Source organism: Fusarium oxysporum, chromosome 3, assembly GCF_000149955.1.
Source record: "Fusarium oxysporum f. sp. lycopersici 4287 chromosome 3, whole genome shotgun sequence".
Classification (NCBI taxonomy): Eukaryota; Fungi; Ascomycota; class Sordariomycetes; order Hypocreales; family Nectriaceae; genus Fusarium; species Fusarium oxysporum.
In genome coordinates this window covers 1,921,241-1,944,920 of record NC_030988.1, presented here as the reverse complement: position 1 = coordinate 1,944,920, position 23,680 = coordinate 1,921,241, and the positions used below count along the sequence as shown (strand labels likewise).

General features: G+C 46.8%; 7 protein-coding genes across 7 annotated transcripts; 3 read left to right on the top strand and 4 right to left on the bottom strand.

Moving 5' to 3' along the window:
- Window positions 1–191: 191 nt before the first annotated feature.
- On the bottom strand, window positions 192–1,657 carry FOXG_22349 (uncharacterized protein). Its single transcript, XM_018402756.1, has 2 exons — window positions 1,514–1,657; window positions 192–1,371 (listed from the first exon to the last, which is right to left on the bottom strand). The coding sequence occupies exons 1-2, from the start codon at window positions 1,520–1,522 to the stop codon at window positions 376–378; spliced, it is 1,005 nt and encodes a 334-aa protein (XP_018256773.1). The 5' UTR covers window positions 1,523–1,657; the 3' UTR covers window positions 192–375.
- Window positions 1,658–4,484: 2,827 nt separating this feature from the next.
- Window positions 4,485–5,774, bottom strand: FOXG_16164 (uncharacterized protein). Its single transcript, XM_018396249.1, has 3 exons — window positions 5,559–5,774; window positions 5,419–5,446; window positions 4,485–5,370 (listed from the first exon to the last, which is right to left on the bottom strand). Exons 1-3 carry the CDS (start codon window positions 5,606–5,608, stop codon window positions 4,765–4,767), a joined length of 684 nt encoding a protein of 227 aa, XP_018256772.1. The 5' UTR covers window positions 5,609–5,774; the 3' UTR covers window positions 4,485–4,764.
- Window positions 5,775–6,821: 1,047 nt separating this feature from the next.
- FOXG_22348 (uncharacterized protein) lies at window positions 6,822–8,167 on the top strand. Its single transcript, XM_018402755.1, has one exon. It carries the CDS (start codon window positions 6,873–6,875, stop codon window positions 8,013–8,015), a length of 1,143 nt encoding a protein of 380 aa, XP_018256771.1. The 5' UTR covers window positions 6,822–6,872; the 3' UTR covers window positions 8,016–8,167.
- Window positions 8,168–10,610: 2,443 nt separating this feature from the next.
- On the bottom strand, window positions 10,611–11,279 carry FOXG_22347 (uncharacterized protein; the record flags this gene model as incomplete). The annotated part of the gene is made up of 1 exon (XM_018402754.1): window positions 10,611–11,279. One exon carries the CDS (start codon window positions 11,277–11,279, stop codon window positions 10,611–10,613), a length of 669 nt encoding a protein of 222 aa, XP_018256770.1.
- A 1,993-nt stretch (window positions 11,280–13,272) lies between these two features.
- FOXG_22346 (uncharacterized protein) lies at window positions 13,273–15,332 on the top strand. Its single transcript, XM_018402753.1, has 5 exons — window positions 13,273–13,674; window positions 13,727–13,984; window positions 14,097–14,327; window positions 14,351–15,025; window positions 15,080–15,332. Exons 1-4 carry the CDS (start codon window positions 13,446–13,448, stop codon window positions 14,701–14,703), a joined length of 1,071 nt encoding a protein of 356 aa, XP_018256769.1. The 5' UTR covers window positions 13,273–13,445; the 3' UTR covers window positions 14,704–15,025; window positions 15,080–15,332.
- Window positions 15,333–17,915: 2,583 nt separating this feature from the next.
- Window positions 17,916–19,421, bottom strand: FOXG_16161 (uncharacterized protein). Its single transcript, XM_018396248.1, has one exon. The coding sequence runs from the start codon at window positions 19,310–19,312 to the stop codon at window positions 18,488–18,490; it is 825 nt and encodes a 274-aa protein (XP_018256768.1). The 5' UTR covers window positions 19,313–19,421; the 3' UTR covers window positions 17,916–18,487.
- Window positions 19,422–21,579: 2,158 nt separating this feature from the next.
- FOXG_22345 (uncharacterized protein) lies at window positions 21,580–22,338 on the top strand. The gene is made up of 2 exons (XM_018402752.1): window positions 21,580–21,686; window positions 21,733–22,338. The coding sequence occupies exons 1-2, from the start codon at window positions 21,635–21,637 to the stop codon at window positions 21,981–21,983; spliced, it is 303 nt and encodes a 100-aa protein (XP_018256767.1). The 5' UTR covers window positions 21,580–21,634; the 3' UTR covers window positions 21,984–22,338.
- The last annotated feature ends 1,342 nt before the right edge of the window (window positions 22,339–23,680 follow it).

The window sequence follows — 23,680 nt, the reverse complement described above, 5'->3', positions numbered from 1 at the left end:
CGTCGATCTGTTGCAGTAGTGTCGCTCTCGACCAATACAACCCACTATGGTTGAGCTGGCGTGAATAATGATTTAATCATAGGACGCAGCTCTGATGATACAGTACATAAACCTCAGATTCCTTTTTCCTAACACTGGCAATAAGAGTAATATTATACTTGGCACACTGTGTTAGAGTTGGTTCATGTGATGCATAAACTAAATACGATATGTGATTGTCACCCTTATTTGCCCCTCATATTACATTTAAGGTTTTCAACTTCCGTAACTACATGACCGTCGAAGATTGGATCCACGCCGTGGAAATATGGGGAAAAATCCATATCTCATCTGAGTGATAATATTCCCAAGGCCATGACCTATCTGGTGCCACTGTCACGCCGCCATGTTTTGGAGCCCAAAAGAACCCAGAAGAAACCCCCGTCGATCACTGGTGCTGCTGTCACTGTCATGCGGCCGCGGGGCTGTGGTTGTGAATGTGGTGTCTGTACCCCAATTCTCGGAAGAGAACGCTTGCTTTGTCAACTTATCCACTGCTTTATACGCCTGTTTCGCAATGTACTGTTGAATCAGAGTACATTCGCATTCGCCATGCCTCAGAATTTCGAATTTGAGTTGGGAAACCTCCTGCTGAAGGTCGCTATAGCAAGAAGAAAGTAGTCGATGTCGATCTTGCAATTCTTCCATCCGAGAGGTCAACTCGTTTGCTTGATCCTGTTTGCGATCACGACATTTGGCAGCCGCCCTCCGGTTTCGTTCCCGAACTTTCATATGTTGTTCGCTCTTGGCATCATCCAGCTCTGTTCTTCTCTCCCGACAATTTCTTTTCTCGCATAGCAACCTCCTGCTTACAGACTGCTTCCCAGCCTTTCTTCTCTTTGGTGGCTCTGGTGTCGATTGGTATCTGGTAAAATCTGATGTAGTGAAGGGCTCTAGGCTTTCTTGATCATTATCACGATTCCTAATAGAGCTTTGTGTGTCCTCCTTGGTTGTGGTGGTCTGTGATGTGGGAAAGCTGAATCCAGCTGACTGCTGGTTTTTGGAAGATATGGGCGATAGTTGAGTAGTGCCGAAGCTCGGATCATCCATCCAGCCACCAGCCATTTCATCATGGAAGTAATGCTCTGAAGTTGGGGTTGGAAGAGACGGAGTTTGAGAACTCGACGAGTTTGTTGGGAAGGATTGATTAGAGGAACTCATCCAATGCCATGAAATGAGGTATTCGGGCAAGTCCTGCCAGGCAAGATCAAAGAAATATTGAGTATCAATAGGTGTATTACTTTCAATTAAATAATCAGTTGGGAAGTAGTTGTTTTCTGCTAGGGTTTCCGCAAAAGCCATAATTCGTACGTGATGGAATTTTTCCTCGACCTGTTGTCAATTTATTCCGTGAATTAATGTGTGACACTCGGTGGTTACAAATTGAGTGGTTAGACGTGATGAAGTGTGCACAGGGATTCGAATTAAACCAGTCGTGGGTCGAAAACAATAACTTATGACAAAGAAGACTTGCCTTTGGCATATAATACGTCTCCTCTCAGTTGGTCTCATCCAGAGTATGTGGGGGGCTGTTAAAAATCGCCAAAAAGCCCTCTAGCCAAAGTAACATCAGGTAATATCAGTGATGCTCGACTGAAGGCAAGGGGCCGAGTCAGCCTAGTCATTCGCTTTCACAAATGTCTCTTTGAAGCCATTTAAAGTTTGAAACACTCGAATGGTGTTATTTACTTAGGCCTTGAGGTGTCTGTTTTCGTTACGATGCATGGACCCTTCAGCTTTTGGAGCTAAAAATGGTGGAGTACGTCACGCACTGCATCGTTATTACTGTTCGGCACCAGAGGACTGTAAGGCTCAACTTCGCATACATGATACCTTTGGCTTTGAAAGAACGATTGGTCTGTGAGAATCATGAGTTGAGGTGTTTCAAGATCAAATGGTGGTGATCTGATGTGCTCGCAACACCTTCTGTTGGGTTGATGCGCATGCATCGATGAATCAACAGACTCACCAAGTGCCATGTGATATTGGGTCGTTACATTGGGACTAGACTTTCTATTGCTCCTAGTACGCGAAATCATACGAGCCCCATTTTGCGCCGGAGGTCTCGGTGAGGCGCCAAGGAGATATGATTATGATCTGACGTAGCATGTTCGCGTGGACTCGACTCCAACACTGGAGCCGACTTTGAGGGTCTCTGGCCAGGTAATAAGTCAAGTTGTGCGTAAGCTTTTAGTTTATCGGCCGCACCAACACCTGCAAGCCACAGACCTGGCTGACTGGATCCATTCGGAGAGTCAGACTAGTGTTCCATTTATCCCAAGAATAGAATAGGATTGATCGTGAGTCAATATATCTTCTAAATCCACCGTGAAGTTGATATCAGAGATATTATCCCAATATTCCTGGCCATATATAACATCGCACAGAAAAGAACAAAGAGTTTGAGCCAAGCCCATCCAATTCAGAGAGCCCGATGCCGAAAACGAACTTGTTGTAACCTTGCCCTCCTTTATGCTTTCCCTCACGATAATGCGGAGCTGAAGATTCTGAGACTGTCTTCCAATAATCCCGCGTAAAATGGCAGATAATGGACTGTTGGAAGGCCATGTTGGCAATTATAACAAAACCAAATATAGCCATGCGACGACTTGAAAAATAATCTTTCGACTCTGACCAGCATCGACCTTCGGGTCTTGCCGTTTTGGGGGAGTCTGGGTGCAAATATCTCCCCCACCGAGGCGACTTGGCCGCTTGAATCCTGGCTTTGTACTGATCGATATACGATGCAGTTTTTCCAACCATGAGTGGCTTGTCAACCCTTGAGAAGTAACAGACTTGATCCTATTCAGGGTCGAAATAGACAGACTTGGATGAAGCATGCTTTTCCGGGCTACAGCGATGATCAAATAGACGTAGAGCCGGACGTGGCTGATGCTATATCCTTCTTCTTTGAAGATCTCTCAGATGTGATAATTGCAGTGCAACTCGACGCTGTGGTTGACGAAGAACCATTCAAGTGTAATGTTCAATTCAGACGTCCATGTTGTGAGTCGTCCTGGGGTTTCTTTTTACGAAGTGGTTTGCTAAACTGGCCTCCATTGGTTGACATACAGCGTCAACTACTGTAGAGAGGCAAGAATAGATACGAGAAGAATAAACAAATAAACATGGAACGACCAGGCGCTTAATCCTAAGCCATCTCACCTCGCGAATAATCAGCAAGAGGAATAATCAGTGAGGGGATCGTACTCTCCATGAGCCAGGGAAGTGCAATATCATCGGATCTACTGGGAATAAAAAGGTGAGAAATTAGCATCTTGGCTAGTAAATGTTGATTGGATTTTCCTATGATCGAGAAGCCGGACCCCTTAGCGTGGTTGGTGATTCAATACAGGCCTAAAAGCCCTTTTCGATGAAAGCCTCACAGTTGCGCAATGGGGATGGTTATTGCTTGAGGCATAAATAGGCGAGAATCGAGCGGTAGAGCTTGTTTGAAGGTATTATGTCATACCAGAATGTGCAAGGCATAACATTTCTATTTTTTATATCTCCTGAGAGGTCGTCCGGGCTGGAGGTTTATGACGTCTCAGGAGATATGTGATCGCAATCTATCTCACAGAAGCATCCTATTGTTATGAGATCATACACTCTGCCCAATCACCCGTTCGGCTTATATCCCTACCAAATGGAGTAGATGCGTTCCTGACCCTTACACCATATGTATAGAGGGTATGTTCTAGCCCTTGTTAATTCTTTAGAACAGTGCAATATTATCCCTGCGACAATCCACGCTACTTCGGTTGCTAAAGAACTCACTCAGCCCAGATGTAACACAGTGCAGTTAATACATCTAAAACGTAACCAGTTTGCCTTTCCAAAAGTATTCTCCCATAGAGTTGTCAAAAGTTCTTCGCTTTATTCTAGACCCAATGAAGGAGGCAGTTTTGGTGGTTGTAACCTCATAGATACTTTGAATAGAACTCTACATGATCTGGCTGTGCTATTAACTCTTATGCAACACGTTCATGTTTTGAGGCCCAATGATATTGCGTCGACCTCTCGGCGACTTCCCGTTTTATCACGGCATCAGCAATCGTTGTAGAATGGGGTTAGAGAGCCACCACAACCGTTTCGGTGAACAGAGATAAATTCTCAAACCACTTTGTTAGCTTTAACTCGCCCAAACTCACACAGCCAACTTTATTATAGCCTTGGTGAATCTTTACTCTCAAGGCTACATATCTACATTGACTCTTCCATTTAGACAACCCTCTTATCTAACCCCACCTCTCTCCGTTTTTCTCCTGTAACAGCTGTAGACCGTAGGTAAGCTGCGAAGACCATTGATAATGACATGTTACCGCCGTTGAACAATTCTCAGATCAGGAGCTACGCTGCGAGAAACCAAGGCAATGCAAGCAAACTATGAAAGTAATCCGCTATAAAATATAAAATCGAAGCAGTTTAGTAAAGTAAGAATAACTCACGCCATTAAATCAAATGAACTATGTTTGTTCCTTACATTCTCACGCCCAGCCTCTTCCATTTCTATAGCCATGCTTTAAACAGCATTTTTCTTTTTTTTTAAGGGTGGATATTTCGCATCGTTATAAACAGTTAAAGTCGCATAGCAATTGCCCTCAAGATTATCTGATGGCCCCGAATAAAAACAACTTTCTTCTCAAATAGTACCATTACAATGACAAGGTTTTCATGCCGTCCCCTTACTGTAAGTCATTCTCCTTGTATGCATTATGATACATGCTAGCCATCCTGTTTCATATTCAGTATAAACTCAATCTTTCCTTCTAACTCGAGGATCCGATTCCTTGCCATATCCAATACTTGCCCTCTGCTAAGAACCTGGCCAAGGCTGGCTGCCGTGTCCCTGCCAGCAAGGCTACGCCCCTGTGCCGCTGGCAGAACTGCGAGAAGCCTTTCAAACTGTGTCTTAAGACGGGCACGGTAGTGTTTCTCAACAAGGTTATGGCATTCTCGGGCGCGCAACTGATTGCTTGGAGTTGCGCTACGACGCTTGCGGTTTTTTGATTTGTGTGATGCTGGTCGAAGTTCAAGTTCACCGTTGGGAGCAGGAAGTGAAATATTCTTGCTGGGGGCCTGTTGATTCGATGGGTTGCTCTCCTCATGAGGACTCAAGGGCCCACATGTCGCCCCCCTCGGCGTTCCTGTGTTGGTATCAGGACAAATATAATCAAGGCTCGTCTCAAGTCTCGGTTGGCAGGCCATAGAGAGATCGGCTTCCAGCAAATCAGAAAGTCCAGATGACCCGAATGTGTTGGTAAAATGCTCAGAAGCCAAATACTCATTCATATTCGATATATGATTCTTGATAGTGGCTGTTGTTATGACCTTGTAAGTTAAGTAATGGCTCTATCTGTTAGTGTGGAATCAACTCACCCTGCTCCAATGAGCAATCAGGAGGCATCTGTAGACAATTATCAGTGCACTGGCCATTTAAAGTTAGATTAGGCGAATGTGTAATGCCTAGATATTACTCTCTAAGGCCGATCGTAAATAGCGGTCTGTGAGAAACTTACTTGAAACTGCGATTCGTCATACCCTCTGGCAAGGGTGTCAAGGGTGCCATCAACCTCCATGACAGCCATTTGGGCGTTAGGCCAGTGGTTTAAGTCGGTTGGAAATTTTAATGAATCTTTCAAAAGGAATATCAGATGATTTACAATGTTGTATTGCAACACTTTACGATATCATCCAGGAGCAACTTACCTTATACAAATGAATATAACCATTCTATCTTATGGCTTACTCTCAACGGGAATTTCAGGGCCAATAACGGACTACATATCAACATAGTGGCGAATCGTATGTCCTATCGACTGATGTGAGCAAGTCCAGATCGATCGTATGTCTTAACAGCCGGGCACCTCCACGTCTCTAGAGTTTCATCCACCTATTGATTAGTTATCAGAGTAAAGATAACCCCACGGAGGAACCGGGTTGGGCGGCCGACTCCGGACCGGTCCCTGGCTTGGCCAACGAAGCCTGGTCTGGATGGCGGTCTAGACCGGTCCATACCTTTAGTTGGATTTTGATGCGTCAGGTGGAGTGTCATCATCAATATATCTTGAATTTGGCGAGATACTATTATTTGCCGCTAGCCTATTAATTTTGATGGAACGTGTTGACAACTTTGGCTAAAATAGCTGAGCAGGCGATGCATCTTAGCATGATATTGCGAGCTGGATTGCTGCAATTCGTACTGTATGCGCCTTATCGCAAAGGATGCCGTGGTTATTGGAAAGTGTCGTGAGAATTCGGCCACTAAAACCTCCTTTTCAAAACCACCCACGTAATAATCATGTGATTGATGAAGAGATGACAGGCAACATGGAACAGGCCGGATGTGCGTCAAGCTTTGCCAATGCTCTTGTAGCCGTCATCTGACTCTTATTGGTAAGATCTTTTGATTTCTCAGCCATCAAACTTGACTATGACCATGCTAAATTGAACTCTAAAGGATTGATTTAACCTATTCTCAATGTCGTCTTGTTGTACTGTCTAGATCCTATAACCTCCGCTGGTAAACCAAAAACAAACACTAACCTAGAAATTACCAACAGTTTTCTATTATGATTCTCCTATCACCTCAACCCGTTCCTCTCTGAGACATCACGCGCTATAACCCTCCCCTCCGCGTTCGGTGTCACGACACCGACAAATTGCCCCTCGTCGACAGACCACCGCTGCTGCTGCTGCCTTCTATGAGTGGCGTACAGCGCTGAGAAATCGATATGCACTAGTGACTGTTTGCACAGACGAAGGATCCTACTTATACAATTTGAATTATACGCCCCTCAAAATAGCATTTCCCTCTCATATTCATCACCACTATGTTTATCGAAACACTCATCGCTCAGGGTCCGTCGACAGAGCCATATGTGACAGTTCCCAGACGCCAGATTACTCAGAATGCATTAACCATTCTAACACAAAACTGGACCTGGCGTGAAAGTCTTATGCCTAAACAAGATATCGCTGCATCTCAAGAAACAACGCCAAAAACACTGCAAGATGATGAAATAGTCGCCAAAAGGCTCTCCAAACGGCTATCATCCTCGTCGCAGAATGCGAGTAACGGTAGCAAGGAACAGGATTCTTGCCAGTCTCATGTCGGCTCCAATCTCTCTACCATCGCTTTCAACAATCAAAAACTAGCAGGGGAGGTTCAAAGGTGGAGAGACTCGGTCCGTAGCCGATGTTCCGAGCCGTTGGAGTCTTGTATTCCTCCTGACAAACCTGACGATAAGTCGCCACAAAGTTCAGAGCGACTGCTCCTCAAAGATAAAGTGAAGAAGGATCAAACAGATCTAGACACTCATGGCAAGTCTTTGGTATCAGGTCTCCGTCAGCCCAGACGACCGAGATCCAGAAACCCCGCATGTACTAAAACGGTGCATTTCGCACCAGATCTGGAACAAATTTGCCACTTCTACGGCACCGATCGACCATCAGCAGTCAATTCCGTTTCGGCACTTGTTGATGACTGGCGTCGAGACAAAGTCTCATCATCCTCGCACCATGAATGGCCCTGCAGGCGAGCATCTTCCTACTACTGGGTTATCAACACTCCCAACTTCCCGCAAGATGCTGTGGCTCGCCAATCGATGCCTGTCAGACTCGATGAGATAAAGGTTTTGGCTCATGAAACGGCCATCGTGGGAAGTGTTGTCGTAGCAAATCTAGATTTTCACAAATCAGTTGCCTGTCGCTACACTTTAGACTATTGGAAGACTGTATCAGAAACTGAGGCGATATATAATGCCGATCAGTGCGGGAGAAATCAAGACTACGATATGTTCATCTTCAAAATCGACTTGACGGAATATATTGATCTTGGGTATAAGCCCATGTTTCTTTGCATTCGCTATGTAGTGGGTGGCCAAGAGTTTTGGGATAACAATTCTTACGCGAATTTTCAACTGGATTTTATAAAGATAGGAAGAAGAAAGCAGACGGCACAACTGAAGGTGTAGTTGGAAATATGCCTCTACCAGTTTCTACCATCCTAGTTCACCACGTTGGCGAATAGTAAGATGTTGAAGCCTGCGGCGCAAATAGTCCCAGGTCAATCCATTAATTGCCTAATCAAGTGGCCCGTAGGGTGGAGAGTAACAGACACCTACTCGCGAAGCCGCTGATAGTTTGGGCTAGACTAGTCTCATACCCTCTGACGAATGTTATTTTGAGGTTTGTAATCGGCTATCGCGAGTTTCTGCTGAGAAAAGAGGAAAAGGTAATGTATATATAGCTATCGATAAAACCTGGGAGGACGATACGGTCATTTCAATTGAGGATTTGAGTGCTTTGGGCCTTTATTGTTTGCATTGTTTGTGGTAATCTGGGTCGCCGTAGGCGATTTGTAACTTATGTATAATTACGCACTCGAGGCGAGTCGTCATGCTCGGGTTGTTTGCTATGGCCAAGGAAGTGTCCACTGGTAAGGACCAGTTGAGGGTCTATGCTTGCTTACTTGCTTGCTTACCGACGAAGTTGATGGCGACGCCCGCAAGATGCAAAAAACATGAAGGGAATCAATTAGTTCAAGTAAAATATATGAAGAAGACGCATATAGTGATAATGATCTTGACAGCTGTTTTTTATCACATATAGTAGCGTAATCCGTGGAAATAAGTTAAGCTATAATTAAAGTGAAATGGAAGCAAAATTGCAATTGGACTCTGGCATATCGAACTGCTCTATGGGTGGGCCTGCCTGACGTGTCAGATTACTCAACGTATCGAGCTGCCAGAAGAAGTTAGCTTCGAGACTGAGTTAGGAGATGACGATCCTGGCCTATCCTTGCCTTTACGCGGGATAATCTAGATGGTCTGTTAAAGGGGTGATTAGGCCCCTACACCTCGCGGGTATGACCGGCAAGTCATGTTGGGCTGAGTAAATCCTAGAATGGATTCCCTTATTAGATTTCTGTGGGAAATTGAACATGAAAATAGATTTTGTTTGTATACACATTTGTTCTAGGCAGTAATTACACATCCCCTAGTTGCTTTCCGCACCATATATATACCAATGGCGTATGTTACCCTATATGAAAAGATCAAAATATGCTGGATCAAATAAACCCACACATTCGGGCCATGAATGGCGTGGACACTCAAAATAATACGCTGCCGATATTATAGAAAAACCATCAGTATATTTTACGATTCATATATTGTGCCTTTGTTAATCGTTCGGATATAAGACTGGGGTCCAGATTAGAACTACAGTATAAACTATCGCTTGGCTAATGCGTAGGTTTTACCCCAATCTGTTAACAGCGCTAGGCAGGAACCTACCTGAAAACACAATAGGTAAGGACTTGCCTGACAAGTATCTTCAAGTCCCCATGTTATGACTTGCTGGCTTTCATACCTTCCCCACTGAAAGACTACTCTGGATGAGGTTAGTCATGGACGCGACTAAGCTTTAGACAGTATACTCACCATCTTGGTGGCGGCATGATCTTTAATCGTCATTGTAATGGAACTGAGATTCGGAGTCTTACTTAGCACCTTAGAACAAGACAACGTCTTACGGTAAATGTGAAGATTAGAGGAAGGGTTACATGCATGAGTTCCAAGTACATCACCGGCGGGGTTTCCGAATTTACGCAATAGATTCCTTGGCAACGGGGTTTTTGATCTTGTATTCTTTATGTATACGAGCATGTCAGGTGAGAATAGTACATTTAAAAGTTGCAATCTTTGCTTAGGCTGGAAGGAAGAGTATTAAAGATTATTCACCATGACTGACGGGCTATTTATTTGACACGGGTTAGAACTAACTATGTCAGCTTCAATGAGTTGTGCGGTGTAACGTACATGCAATCAGAGACTTCGATCACGAAAAAGAAGAACCGAAGAAAAGTCAATCCTATATAACCATGCGCCCATCTTCAGTGCGCCTGAACCTCCTCCATTCTGGGATCCAAGGATTGTCGATCGGCGTTCGGGGTGAGGTATAATAAGTGATAGTAATCCTAACACTCTCTCCTTCTCGGTCCAGCCTTTCAGTAGCGGATGCGGAAGGGAAACCAATTCGAGACTTGCCACCACCGGCAAAGAAAATCATTTTCTCGCGATGAGGCCCCTCATATGAAGTCTCATATAAAGTATCAAAGTGTAGCTTCGTCATACTTGCCGCCCCGCTGGTACAGTAATCGAAGGTTGACCGAAATGTTCCTGTACATAGTATCATCTTCTCGAGTGATAGCTCACGGACTCGTGTCCGCTGAATAAATCCAAGCAGATCCGTCTCTTTGGCAGAAACCCCAGAAAACTTGCAACGCTTTAGGATGGGCAGCCTATCAAGTTCGACTATGCGCTGTAGAATGGTTTCGTAGTAGAAATGACCGACTAAGGCCGAATAACCCATTGGGATCCGAAGATAATCTATTTCCAAGTTTTCAAGTTGGTTGCATAGCCAAAGGAGTCTTGAAAGGCCGACAAAGTCGTTTTCATCTTCTGCTTCTGCTTGTACCTCAGCCGCATCGTTCTTGGAGGATCGCCCCACGTCCTGTTTGTTCTCTTGTAGAGCTCTACGAAACGCGAAAACCCGAGTGGAGAGGCTTATGACCTGAGGGTTGCCAAAGCCTTGGCAAAACCAGAGTCATTCCAGTCAATTGCATTGATTTGATCGCTGGCCAGGCTAGGACGCCGTATATTCGGTTCACTAAAGATGTCGAGGCCGTCAATGCGCAAGCTGCTCGCGGCTAATGCAGATACAACCGTATCAAACGTGTGCATTGTGCATAGCCACACACTCTTCTGCAAGGGGACTAAAGGCCCTGAATCAAGAGGTAAGGTTGTTTCTCCGCCGTTACGGACAATGGCTACTCGTAGCGTAAGCGACTGAAGACCTCCGTTCTTGCTATGTTTTGCAAGCCCATTGAATGCTTGACTAAGTAGATTGACTTCGTGGGTCCTCCTCATTTCTTCTTTTTGCCAATCACTTTGTCTCCGTGGTTCCCCGATTTTGCACTCAACGATACCTACGAGGTACAGGTGCTGGATTAGAGATCGAAGACCCCCAGCCTGAGTGCCCTCAGCGAATGTCCGTAGAGCATCAACCGTGACATGGATATGTTTTGAACGAAAGAAGGCCCTGAAACGATACTCAGAGGATTTCAAGGCAAGTGGTTTGCAGGTAAGGCGAAGATTGCGAATATCGTCCAAGTCTAGCAGCTGAACAATGCATTCGACAACAGGTTCTGGACAACTTTCCAGACCTAAAGGCATGTTTTATATGGATATTAAATAAGCATATGTGTGAGTGAGGCGGTTTGGTACTGCTTGGTGTTCAAGATGGGCATGTGGATTTGTATAAAACGGGACAATATATCCAGAGTTAGGTATACTAAGCTGGCAAAATTGCATGGCTTCGACGCTTAGTGGGAACCATTCAAGAATAGGTATGACGAAATGGTGGTGGATCAGACAGCTATCCTCTCACCTAGCTGTTGCTGTTGGTCTTGCTTGACTGGATTATGTGACTGGCCCACAGAAAATTATCACATAATGCCATTTAGACAGCCCCGTCACCACGACTCACTGGGCCTAAGGTCTGTAGTGGCGTGATGGCAATTGCGGGGTAAGACCGCGGTCAGGAGACACCGTCTCTGACCATCAGATTATAGATAGTAAAGTCGATAAGGAAGCACGTCATTATTACAATGCCAAAAACGCTGTCTAGAAGTCAGATCACTTACATAACCCTACTGTTCCCTACCTGGGTATTCCTAGCGCTGCATTTGAAGGCACCTGCCACTTCAGATCATTATATCAGATCATGTAGAATCCCGTTGAGCCTTAAAACATATTGACAAGCAAGTCCTCTCTGTAGAGTCATGGAGCGTCCTCTCCCACCAGGCATAAAGGCCCCGCCTCCTCTAATACTATATACACCCTTGGCAATTGGCTGTCAGAATAACGAGCTATGAAATAGTTCCATATATTATTGGCAATTGATAGGGGGGCATGACGAATTGATACGCGGGCATGATCCTTAGGGGGGCATGACTTTTTGTAATACCTGATTGGGCCAAATTCTTCTAGACCCATAAATACCTCTGTGCAAAGGCGGTGAAGCCAGCTCGCTTAACAAGCCCAGATCTCGTCATCGCTACAGCAGCAATCAGGTTGGGGGAGTGCTTAGACAGGCTTGTATTCAGGTGTCAGGCAACAAAGCCTTATTCTCAATAGAGGAAAAATCCAATTCCCTTACGCTCTCAAGGGCAGCTATCTACTTGTTTACTCTCACTACTATGGAAGGAAGAATCTCCTCGTCGCTGCCATGTAGCTCCCATTAACTCCTCCGTCTCCGAACGCTGGGTTGCGTAGTATGGGCCGATACTTGTTCCCAATACTGCTCGCTGAGGGAGGTCTATTCGGTGGTAACAGTGGGCTTCAGCCAGCTTGTCAGCTCCTGCAACTGTCGTTTTCGGCGGCGTGATTGATCGCTAGGACTAGGACTGCGGGTTCCATGTCTTAGATTTCTCTATGAGCCGGAAGGAGACTCGGATCGGGACAAAATGAAGATCCTAATCATTGAGGGTTGGGAGACATTGTGGATAGGAATGGAGAGAGCTTGGTCGCGTCGCACCAGCTGCTAAAGGAGAGCAAGGCTCGAGGTACTAAGGAGGTTCTGGCAGAATTCTGCTGACACTAACAATTTCTTTTGGACGAATCAGAGGCCATAAAAGTCATGCCCCCTAAGGATCATGCCCGCGTATCAATTCGTCATGCCCGCGTATCAATTGCCATATTATTATGGGTCATAATTTCCTAAGAAGTGTCTACAATTGCAGGCGGGCTACTTCCCAACAAGCCCATCTTGAAACATTTCATGGGTAACAGAGTGGTATCGCGTAAGCATCGTTATGAGGATGATGCAGCAAACCACCGAAGTGCCTAACATGGAAATTATTATAAATAAGATATAATATTTATGTCCCAATCGGTACCTTATCTGTTTTGTGCAAGGTGTGTATGTGTAAATGTATGTCTTCTGCGGTGTTGGCTTGCTGGACGCTTATTTTTTGCTGCACATTGTAGCATTGTGTGCATAGACGTGCTGGTCGTACCTGGTACCTTTAAATGAAACTTTCCACTACTAAACTCAATTTGCTAGGCTGATTTCATAGTACCTACATGTAATTTCAAGAAGTACGCTTCTCTGGGTATAAAATGGCCAGGGCTCGATCTAGGCATCCCATTTTAACTTACAAAACGCCCCGCCACTGCCTCAGTATCACTACCCCGTGATGCCCAAAGGATCCATGTATTGGGCTGAGAGGCAACTACTTCATGACGCAGTTTCAAACCTTACCTCGAATGACTTCTGACTTGCATCTCTTCCACTACGTACCTTACCTACTAGGTATTTAGCAACAAAAGACCCCACTAATGAACGCTATCAAGAACTCGACATTAAAGACATCACAATCCGTAATGTCAGAACACCTTAGTGTCACCGCCATCCTCAGTGGCATGGCAGACGCTCTCCCTACACATCTTCACAGCGATGACTCATCAGATCTCGCATCGTCCTACGAAGCCATCGCTCTCCTTATTCATTCCTACTTGGCCGCCCTTGGATTCAAACTTCAAGGCTTTGACGAAGACAAGAAACTACGTAAGTATTCCCTTCCATCCCCACCATGTCTTAGCTGATACCAAAGAAACAGCTGAATGCGAATCGCTGGCTCCTCGCCTACCGCCACAGTGGAATTCGGGCTTAGACTCTTATAGCTTTTTATACTCGTACAAGCAGTCGGCCATGGCTCTCAGCATCCGTGTCAATCCCATGGGTAAAAAGGTCGAGATCCAGGGACTAGCGGTTGGAGATGACAACATTTGTCGTTTTGATCGATCTATTGGCGAACTCGTGAAATCTGATAAACTCCCCATTCGCATTACAATAAAGGACAATGAGGAAGATCGAAGTGACCTTGCTGAAAAGCTTCGGGGCTTATTTACCTCGGAGCAAGCTATCGCTGGCATGTTCCCCCTTCTTAATGCTTTCCTCTATTACCTTATACTGATCACCCTTCACAGATATACTTCATGACCTTAAACTCCACATCATCCAGAAATTAATTCCCAAGCTTCAAAGCAAAGGTTATGTCGAGCCCGCTAAAGCAGAAGCCAACACCCACTCTGAGAGCAGGGCCCAGGTAGCGCAGGGCCCTAACCGACCTTGCCATGGTGGTCCTATAGTAAACTCCTATAGGCCCCCGCCTCCAGCGATTCCACACCCTGAGATGGCCCGTCCTCAACCCTCATCCAGTAGGCGACTTCCCTCCCTCCAGGCTTTGAGGATGAGTACGAAATGCACCGGCCTTCACGAAGCGGCCTTCAAATGCCTGGTAGATCGCCTTACAATATTGGCCACGATGATTTGAATCCGCCCGGTCTTGGCCCCCATGATCCTCTTCGTGGTTCTTTCACTGGTGGGTTACCTCAACCCGGTGGTGGCTCGGGTATGCATCCCACCTTTGATGACCCATTGTTTGGAGGTCAAGGAGACGATGGATCATCCGGCTTCGATCCTCAAGTACCGCCTGGAGCGCGATGGGATCCCACTGGCCCTGGTGGAAACCCCAGATTCCCTGGTCCTAGTACCGGAAGGGGAAACAATCGGTTTGGCGGAGACATCATTTAAGTATAGTGGTTTATCCATCAGCGGGCTTCCTGGTATGAACAAGAAGGAGGTGCACATCGGGTTTGGTGGGCCGCAGACACTGGTCATCCGTGAAAAGTCCGAGCGAACCTATACCTCAAGGAACCCTCCTGCAGGTTTTGTCGAAGGCCCATCTATGCATGAAGCTATGAAAGGCGATGGCGATGAACACAACAAATCGCAGCCTCAACAGCTAGAAAAGGGGGACAAGCATGACGAAAAGACGAAGTATTAGCTTGCTGAGCGCAGCGTTGGCGGGTTCTCCTGTGCCTTCAGCTTCCCGTCTCATGTGGATCAGGATAGTGTCAGTACCAGCTTCCAAGACGGCATCCTGAGTATTATTAACCTGATGGTCAAGAAACATGAGTCCCCCCGCATCCATATTGAATCAACTTTGGTCAATGTTATCGGCATTTATGTTAGACGGAAAATAGTTGAAGTAAAAGCCTCCTACATCTTCAGCACTACTTTCTAGGCAAGCATCCAAGTCAAATCCACCAAAATCATCCGCAAACGTAGGGAAACTCGCCAAGTCCTACATCCATATTAGCAATCACCTCACCAGTCCCTAAAGAGAGAAAGGGATTTACAGTCATATTACAATTTTCCATGTTTAATGTCGCGGTGTAAACCAAGTCAACAGGTGGGTTAGCCGCCATAGAACCAGGCGTAAATGGCAGAGCTACTGCTAGCTGTCCCGTAGGCACGGCCTGCGAAAGATTAGAATTCTGGGCACCCTTCCTTATGCCGACGGGGTTGATATGAGGCACTGGGCTCGCAGCAGCATTCGCAGGGCGTGTCGCTGTAGAGTTGGCAAGGCAGCCTTGCTCGTCTGTGACCAGGGTTCAAATCCATACCACGAAATCCACATATGGATCCATAATGTGGATCCATATCCATTCCATTCCATTCCACGTGGGCTTCAGCATTTCCATATCCACGCCACGAAGCCCCTTCCACATGTTCCACATGTGGAAATCGTGGAATATTTTAGGTGGGGTTCGAAAATACCTTGATTTCCTTGTGAAATCCCGCATATCCTAAGTACTTTCTATCACCCACAACAACACAACATCGATTTGCCACCCCATTTTCCTCCGTACACAATGAGTCCATTCTGGGGGCTTCACTGTTACTCGCGTTACTACCCCAAATCGAAATGGCCACTCCCCATCCTACCAAGTCAACCACATCCGTTCCAGAACGAACAGAAGAGGACAATCAACGGCTCTTTCAGCTCTACAAAAGCTGGATCTTGACGGAGAGAGACGGCAAGGCGCGTCTATAGGTATATCGGTTCGGCTACGAATATCCAGCATAACAAGAAACAGGAACGTCGGTGGGTGTGTTGCCTTTGCGTCAAGCAACGGCGGATTTTAATGGACCAATGACAAAAACATTGACGTCACCGAGGGCGGGCGGGACCCATTAATTACCATTGTTGGACGAAGTAGGTTTCCATTCCACGAATTCCACAATATGGATCCATTTCCATAATGGATCCATTTCCACCCATTCCACATCGAAATTATTAGTCAGCATCCATATCCACGCCATATTCACAAATGTGTCGTGGAGTGTCGTGGATTTGAACCCTGTCTGTGACAGTAAGGAAAGGGTGCTCCTTGTCTTGACACTGTCGTTAGCATCTGCCGGCTGGACTGGCGGGAGTCGAGACAGTTCTTGCAATTTACCCTGGACACCACGCTGGGGTGTCTCGGGAATCTGGTTTTCACCTGAATCGTTCTGCCACTGTACCGACCAATTGTCATCTATTTTACCTTCCTGCTGAAATGATGTTCCTTTTGCCGCCACTGATGGCCGGGACGTTTGGCTACTGGGCTGTTGAAAAGTACGTGAATTAGAGGCTCTTGTCCAGTCATTCATCCGCACTACACCTACGTTGCCGCCTAGGCCGCCTACCTTTGCTTTAGGGAAATCAAGTACTATACTGTAGGTAAGCCATTGGGCAAAGATATCAAGGGACTCAAGATAATGGCGAGATCCGAAAAAAATAGATGGGAAAACACGCTAATGTCGTTCATTGGTTAAGTGCCAAGTTTCACCTGCTTGGTAGTATCAGGCAATGCATCTGGTCTTGGTGCTCGTAGAGGGGGCCGTTGAAGAAGCCTTGAACTTTGTATAGGCTCTTGACTGCCCTGGCCACCAGGTATTCTATAATTTCCACACAGACTGCTTCTGCCTGGGCTGTAGCTCAACGCGGTTATTTCTTGCGGTGGCTCTGGCCCAGGCCGGGCCGGAAGTTCAGGCCTGCAGGTATCAGACACACCTACCGGTGGCTGCCTTCACAACTACGTCGCCAACGGCAGCAACGGCGGCTTCGAGAGCCACAGAGTACTGTTTACCTAAACCCGACCCAAGCTGTGTTTGTCGACCTAGTGAATCTGCTGCCGGAAGCCAGATACCACGTGTTTCTCGACAACCTATTCTCTTCTTCCAACCTATTCCGTCGGCTACGTCAGCTTGGGCACGGAGGCACAGGCACTGCCCGCCGGAACTGTGGTCTTTACAGGCTGCTCGTCAAGCTCAAAGCTGGTGATAGTACTGCTGTTGGTAGTATTCCTTTTAACTGCCTTAAAGCAATCCCAACAGCCGATAACCTAATTAGTCGAGGAGACAAATCTTTACAGATGAGCCTTACTGATTCGACTTTGGATAGGTCAACCAGATCGCTTGGAAACACAATGCCCTTGTGTTGTTTTTATCCGCCGTATTTACAGGCAATGAACGGGTTGACCGTATAAGGAAACGACCAACAACAGACCAACCCGCAGCACGGCGGCTTGAGGGCCCTAGCTTGGGACTTCCTGCTAGAAATAGCCCTGATCAACAGCTTCATTCTGCAGCAACGAGGAAACCCACGGTGGAAGCCAGAGAAGTCTCAAGCGGAGTGGCGGCAGCTTCTTTTTAATGGCCTTGTTGCAAAGTATGAGCCTAGTAGTCAGTCGAGACAGAGATTTCGGACTGGGGATGAGTTTACGCCTACATCGCAACATGAATGGTTCCGTAATAAAAATCCTGTTGCTTGCAAGGCTTGCAAAGGGATGCGGCTTGGGGAGATACAGTCGAAGCAAAAACCTTTATTCGCAACCAGCGGCAACAGAGGGGAAATACGGAAATCCCGGTATGGCTGTAAGCAATGCCAGGTATTTCTTTGTACCTCTGGAAAATGTTGGGACTTCTGGCATCACTTAAATTAGGTGGGGCGCAATGTACCTTGTGCTTGTGACTCTATGATTGGTTGGAATCCCTGCTCGTGACCTAGGTGTTGCCTTACGCCAAAGGGATAGGGGGCACTTTGTCTTGACCAATTCGTAAATGATCTCGTCCCCAGTATGATTGCAACTTCAACAGAGTATGTTGATGATACGCTCTTGCAATTTCTTCAATTGCGAGAGAGAATGCCCGTTCCACAAGTTCCTCTACCTCCTGGCTCTGGGTTACTTTCGAATGCTACCCGAGCCTCCTTCAGCCATTGCTGAAAAAACATATCAACCGTGATTTTAGACACAGTCAGGGTTTGAACATTAACCTGCGAGGCGAGTCGAGGATGCAAAGGGGTTCGCGGAATATACAAGCCAACGAGTACATCGAGTGCGAGATGGCCACGCTGCCAGTCCATCTTGGCAAAAGGGATCCATAACATCCCAGAAGTCATTATAGTATCTTCTAGTCCCAGACCCTGCCGTTCAAGTAGCTCCTCCCGACGGTGAGAGGGTCTGTTGAGAACCGTCCAGCACGAAAGCTAGATCCACTGGTCGTAATACAGCATTTTCTCGCCAATAAAGCTGTGAACCAAGAGTTGACAAAGCATCTGAGCCGTGTAAAAGCCGAGGATACTTTGGACGTAACGCTCTGCTACGTTGGACGGTGCTGGTTGCTCAGCGAAGCCGGTGGCGGCTCGGAAAAATATGTGGTCCAGAGGAAGAGCAAAGCGAGCGGCCTGCGTAAATAGAATTGCGTTTATTTCCTTGGTGGGGATCGTCCAGAATGGTAAATGATGAAGACTGAGTTCCCCTACAAGAGGAGCTGTCCGGTTGAGTGGCCCGGTGTGGCTTTCACGAGTAGCCTGGAAATAGCCATTGGACCGCATTATCAATATGATGTCGAAGCGCAAGGTGACCTTTTTTCGAACTCCATAATTTGACAGCATCTTTGGATCTGATACAGACCTCAGGTGTCGCTTATTCGCATTCCAGGCCTTCAGAATTGCGGCACGGGACAGCTGCGTTCTGGTGCCCCGTTCGCGACTCTGACTGGAAGAAGAGAGATCGTCAATCATCTCGTCATCGAACGCTAGTAAAGGAAGGTATCCAGACCCGAAGAGACGATAGTTGCTGTACATGACCGAGAAGAGTTCTTTATTGCAGTTATATGCCTTGGCACGGATAACGGCAGGCTCACGACTCCTGGGGCAGCCTGGGGTGATGGCTCCCGTTGCCTTGATTCGAGAGTGGTACGTTCCGATATCTCGAAGGAGAAACGAGCGGAAGTGGCTTGCTGCAAGAGGCGTTGCAGGGGCAATTGCAGAAAGTCTCTGATGTAGGTGTTGATGGCAATCACTTTCCATAGCAGCGTAAAAGGCTCAACCCTATTGTCGCTGCCGCGATTTTGGTCAAGGACATAGTCACGCGTCCCGATATCGAGCCAGCAAGAGTGCAGGTCCAGCTGCTCAGGGTCCATGCCGCTAAGGATAATGTCGTGGACAAGCGTCATGGTTTCGTGAAGGCTTGGTGTTGCAAAGATGTTCTTGAGATCATGGGACTGGAAGAGCAACCGTGGATTCTTGAAGTATGCAACACCTTCTCCACTCTTGGTCTGGACAAGAAAAGAATCGGCCTTCTGAACGATGGAACTCCAAAACGGCGCGAGATCGTCGGTCGACAGCGTGTATGGTAAGTGGCAAGCCCTACTATCATCTCCTGCTCTCCATCGACCCATCTCGGGCCGCTCCTGAAAGGAACGAGACTTTGCGTAGGCAATATCAAACGACCTAGGAAGTTCTTGGCGAAGAGGATCAGAGATGCTACAGCGAGATCCAGTTCGTGATAGCCTCACTTTTGGAGATTCTGATGACTCAGAAAACGACGAAGAAGTTCCTGATTTCGTTGATCTATCTCAGGATATTGAGGAGCCCGAGCTGCCGCCGCTTCCAACGCCGCTGCCCTCCTTCGAGACCAATTATTCCTCCACATATCACAGAATCATGAATACATTACACCCCCAAAGGCACACTCAATAAGAGATCATCATCCCTTTCCCCGTTGGGTCGGAGGCAGGATCAGAAGTAAAGGCATCATGGGGCAGGGAAACGCAGCCAGACGGCCCCGCGGTTCAATCCGCACACTTCCGGCCGCAACACCACGAAAAATATGCCTCACACGATAAATTGCGTTTGGTGATAACTTCAATGCACTTCAATTGATTGACTGTAGCAATTTCGAATTGATTGCGATAAAATTGAAAGCTGTGGCCAGAGGTTTCCCGTTTTTCCGACCTATTTCTCACCCATCGGCTGTCCCAGATTTTTATCACTGGCCCAGAATTTTGCCGCCCACTCTCTGAGTGGGGCTTCCGTTAGGTCAGATCCTCGGGTATTTTTCTTGTCGCTTTCCTGCGCTGGCTCTTCTGAAGTCGGGGTGTGGGGTTGGTGTGTGATCCAACGATAAAATATGACAAACCTGAGGCATCGGATGTGGTGCTGACTCCTCCTATGAGGTCATGTTGATGCCACGATCATATAAACCCCGCACAATATCCGTGGGAATTGCAGTTAATCCTCGATCATATGATACGATGACTCGCTTACAGATCAGTGGCGTGATTTCCACCAAAGCAATCATATGATTCAAGAATGAGTGAAACATAATCTCGGACGAGTATCATAGAGGCAAGCCAAGCGAGAAGGCATCCAAGTCAGCTGTCAGCCAAGCCCAGATATCGGGTTTTGAGTTAATGGTAGCCACAACGGACTGGGCTAGACAAACCGAACGGCGTTGAATCTCGCAATGTTCCTAACTCAGGATAAAGGGGCGAGTTGTTCACCGGCCAACACGAGGTCAATCCCTCGCCTTTCACCTCAAAGCAGGGTTCAAATCCATACCACGAAATCCACATATGGATCCATAATGTGGATCCATATCCATTCCATTCCATTCCACGTGGGCTTCAGCATTTCCATATCCACGCCACGAAGCCCCTTCCACATGTTCCACATGTGGAAATCGTGGAATATTTTAGGTGGGGTTCGAAAATACCTTGATTTCCTTGTGAAATCCCGCATATCCTAAGTACTTTCTATCACCCACAACAACACAACATCGATTTGCCACCCCATTTTCCTCCGTACACAATGAGTCCATTCTGGGGGCTTCACTGTTACTCGCGTTACTACCCCAAATCGAAATGGCCACTCCCCATCCTACCAAGTCAACCACATCCGTTCCAGAACGAACAGAAGAGGACAATCAACGGCTCTTTCAGCTCTACAAAAGCTGGATCTTGACGGAGAGAGACGGCAAGGCGCGTCTATAGGTATATCGGTTCGGCTACGAATATCCAGCATAACAAGAAACAGGAACGTCGGTGGGTGTGTTGCCTTTGCGTCAAGCAACGGCGGATTTTAATGGACCAATGACAAAAACATTGACGTCACCGAGGGCGGGCGGGACCCATTAATTACCATTGTTGGACGAAGTAGGTTTCCATTCCACGAATTCCACAATATGGATCCATTTCCATAATGGATCCATTTCCATAATGGATCCATTTCCACCCATTCCACATCGAAATTATTAGTCAGCATCCATATCCACGCCATATTCACAAATGTGTCGTGGAGTGTCGTGGATTTGAACCCTGCCTCAAAGCTAAATATTAACACATCATCGTTATGACAACAAGCATTTACAGTGAAGCAGCAGCCTTGCAGGCCTTGATAGAGGGTACGTCTGTTTTTCCCTGCTAGGTCCCCGAGCTCTAACCCTACAGCGAACCTGCGGGTGTTATACCCCGTGCACCAGATGGAGGTCGTGACATACAAGGGCGACGACGGTCAGGTTTTTGCTTGCGTAGTTAGGGTACCAAGTCATCGCAAGTGGTACATGGGAGAGGTGGAGATTTTGCACAAAGGCGAGCCTGGTGATCTGCCATGGGGTTTCAAGCACTCTCTGGAGAGTGTTTTCCGTGAAACTCAGGAGCTATTGGGGACTCAATTACAGAGGCTAAGTCTCCGAGGGTGATAAAGCCCGATCCTCCGATATATATTTGATATGAAGTTTTTAATATTGTGACAATATAATATGAGGGTGTCCATATTGTCAATATATTACTTTATTGGGTTGTTGGTTCTGGGGCGAAATTGCCTCGACAGTAGCCAGGCATGCCTTACCCTACACCAGCGACAAGGATGCTTGCTTGGCATGTTATTGGCGAGCGTTCGCCTCAACACGCGTCTTTATTGCCAATCAAACATAACATGCGACCACGCGTGTCCTTCACGCGTCAGGGGAGGTACGATTGGTACGGACCAAGTTGGGTTGACCAGTGGTTGCCTGTCGACATTAGCCATCGTCACCTCTGCCCATTTTCTTCATCACTATCAAGCCTACTGACTAACCGTACCGCCATGCCTCAACAACGCCTCCCTCTTGTAAAATGGTCACAACGAAGAGAGTCGTCAATTTCAGTCGACTTTTCGGAGTTTTCCAGCCAGCAGTTACATGGCCTAGACGAAAGCCAAACGTCCAAATCTCGACCTTGCACAGCCTCTACAACCCAGCGCTCATCATAAATCAATCAAATCAACTTTGAGGTAAAAGTTGATTTGTTTGATGGGGCTTCGGTCCAAAGTTGATTTGTTTGATTTGATTGGCTCGTCTCAATCAATTGTATGGGAGGCCTATATATTGAGTATGTGAAGGTATTACGCCGGATCCAAAGCCTCAATTACCGACTCAACTGCCCAGCTTTACCCCGCCGTGTCGGACCCAGTTCCTCAGACAATGAACTCGCTCCAGCGTGTCGGCGCCCATTGCGAGCCTTTGCGATGTTAGTGTCAGCTTGGCTAGGCTGAACTGCCTCTCGCAGTCGGTTGCCATAGCCGGAATGGCAAAGACATCCAAGGCAAAGCTGCTTAGCACCGGGAATGAAGGCTTGTGGTCCCTCCACCATTGGATTGGCTCTTGCGTATCTTGTGGCTCAAGACGGAGGTATTTGTCCATCTCGCTAACACTGCTGCTCGTTGCAAATACCTTTTTCGTTCTGCTGTTGATCCATTGCGTGTAGTGATCATCCTCTTTACCCCTGTTCGTTAATGATGAAGCAGACTTCGACTGTAAGTCGTCCGTCCGCTGGTTCGATTGATACCACCGCGCGAAGTAGTCCTTTATGCCCGCCTTCGCATCGCGAACCCAGGCCAATTGCTCCTCAGTGGCCCAAGTAGCCTCCAACCAGCTGATGCCGAATCTCGGATGAAGGATGACTGCTGCCAGGGTTGAAAGCCACTCCTCCCAATCCACGTAGTGGATCCACTCGTGGATTCCACTGTCCACTCCACTAGCAAAACCCCAGTGGATTGGCTAATCCACCGAATCCACTCGGCGATGTCGTGGATGGATTGGGTGGATTTGGGTGGATTAGAAGTGGGGGTAGTTAAGGGGGCCCATGTATTTTGGCAAAATACCTCTAACAGAGGCTGATGTGCCCCATAACTTTTGCAATATTGCTACCCTATGTCAAAAACACCATGAAACTTCTGAACAGCGCAATTTTAGAATACATACAATATAGGAAACACTATTCGAATGTCCTATGCTTTCTCATTGGGATGACGTAAGTCTTGATGGATATACTTAAGATTTGCTCCGTGAGTGCATATCATCATGAGGGCCATCAATAGGTGTACATTTTCCTCAACAACATATCCAGCAAATATCAA

Bases quoted from the DNA above. Each gene is read 5' to 3' on its own strand.
- FOXG_16164 (XM_018396249.1), bottom strand. From the start codon at position 5,608: ATGGCACCCTTGACACCCTTGCCAGAGGGTATGACGAATCGCAGTTTC. The intron at 5,447-5,558 runs GTAAGTTTCTCA...AATTGTCTACAG, and splicing joins ATGACGAATCGCAGTTTCAA to ATGCCTCCTGATTGCTCATT. The intron at 5,371-5,418 runs GTGAGTTGATTC...TTAACTTACAAG, and splicing joins TGATTGCTCATTGGAGCAGG to GTCATAACAACAGCCACTAT.
- FOXG_22348 (XM_018402755.1), top strand. From the start codon at position 6,873: ATGTTTATCGAAACACTCATCGCTCAGGGTCCGTCGACAGAGCCATAT.
- FOXG_22346 (XM_018402753.1), top strand. From the start codon at position 13,446: ATGAACGCTATCAAGAACTCGACATTAAAGACATCACAATCCGTAATG. The intron at 13,675-13,726 runs GTAAGTATTCCC...CCAAAGAAACAG, and splicing joins TGACGAAGACAAGAAACTAC to CTGAATGCGAATCGCTGGCT. The intron at 13,985-14,096 runs GTGACCTTGCTG...CACCCTTCACAG, and splicing joins GGACAATGAGGAAGATCGAA to ATATACTTCATGACCTTAAA.
- FOXG_16161 (XM_018396248.1), bottom strand. From the start codon at position 19,312: ATGGAAAGTGATTGCCATCAACACCTACATCAGAGACTTTCTGCAATT.
- FOXG_22345 (XM_018402752.1), top strand. From the start codon at position 21,635: ATGACAACAAGCATTTACAGTGAAGCAGCAGCCTTGCAGGCCTTGATA. The intron at 21,687-21,732 runs GTACGTCTGTTT...CTAACCCTACAG, and splicing joins CTTGCAGGCCTTGATAGAGG to CGAACCTGCGGGTGTTATAC.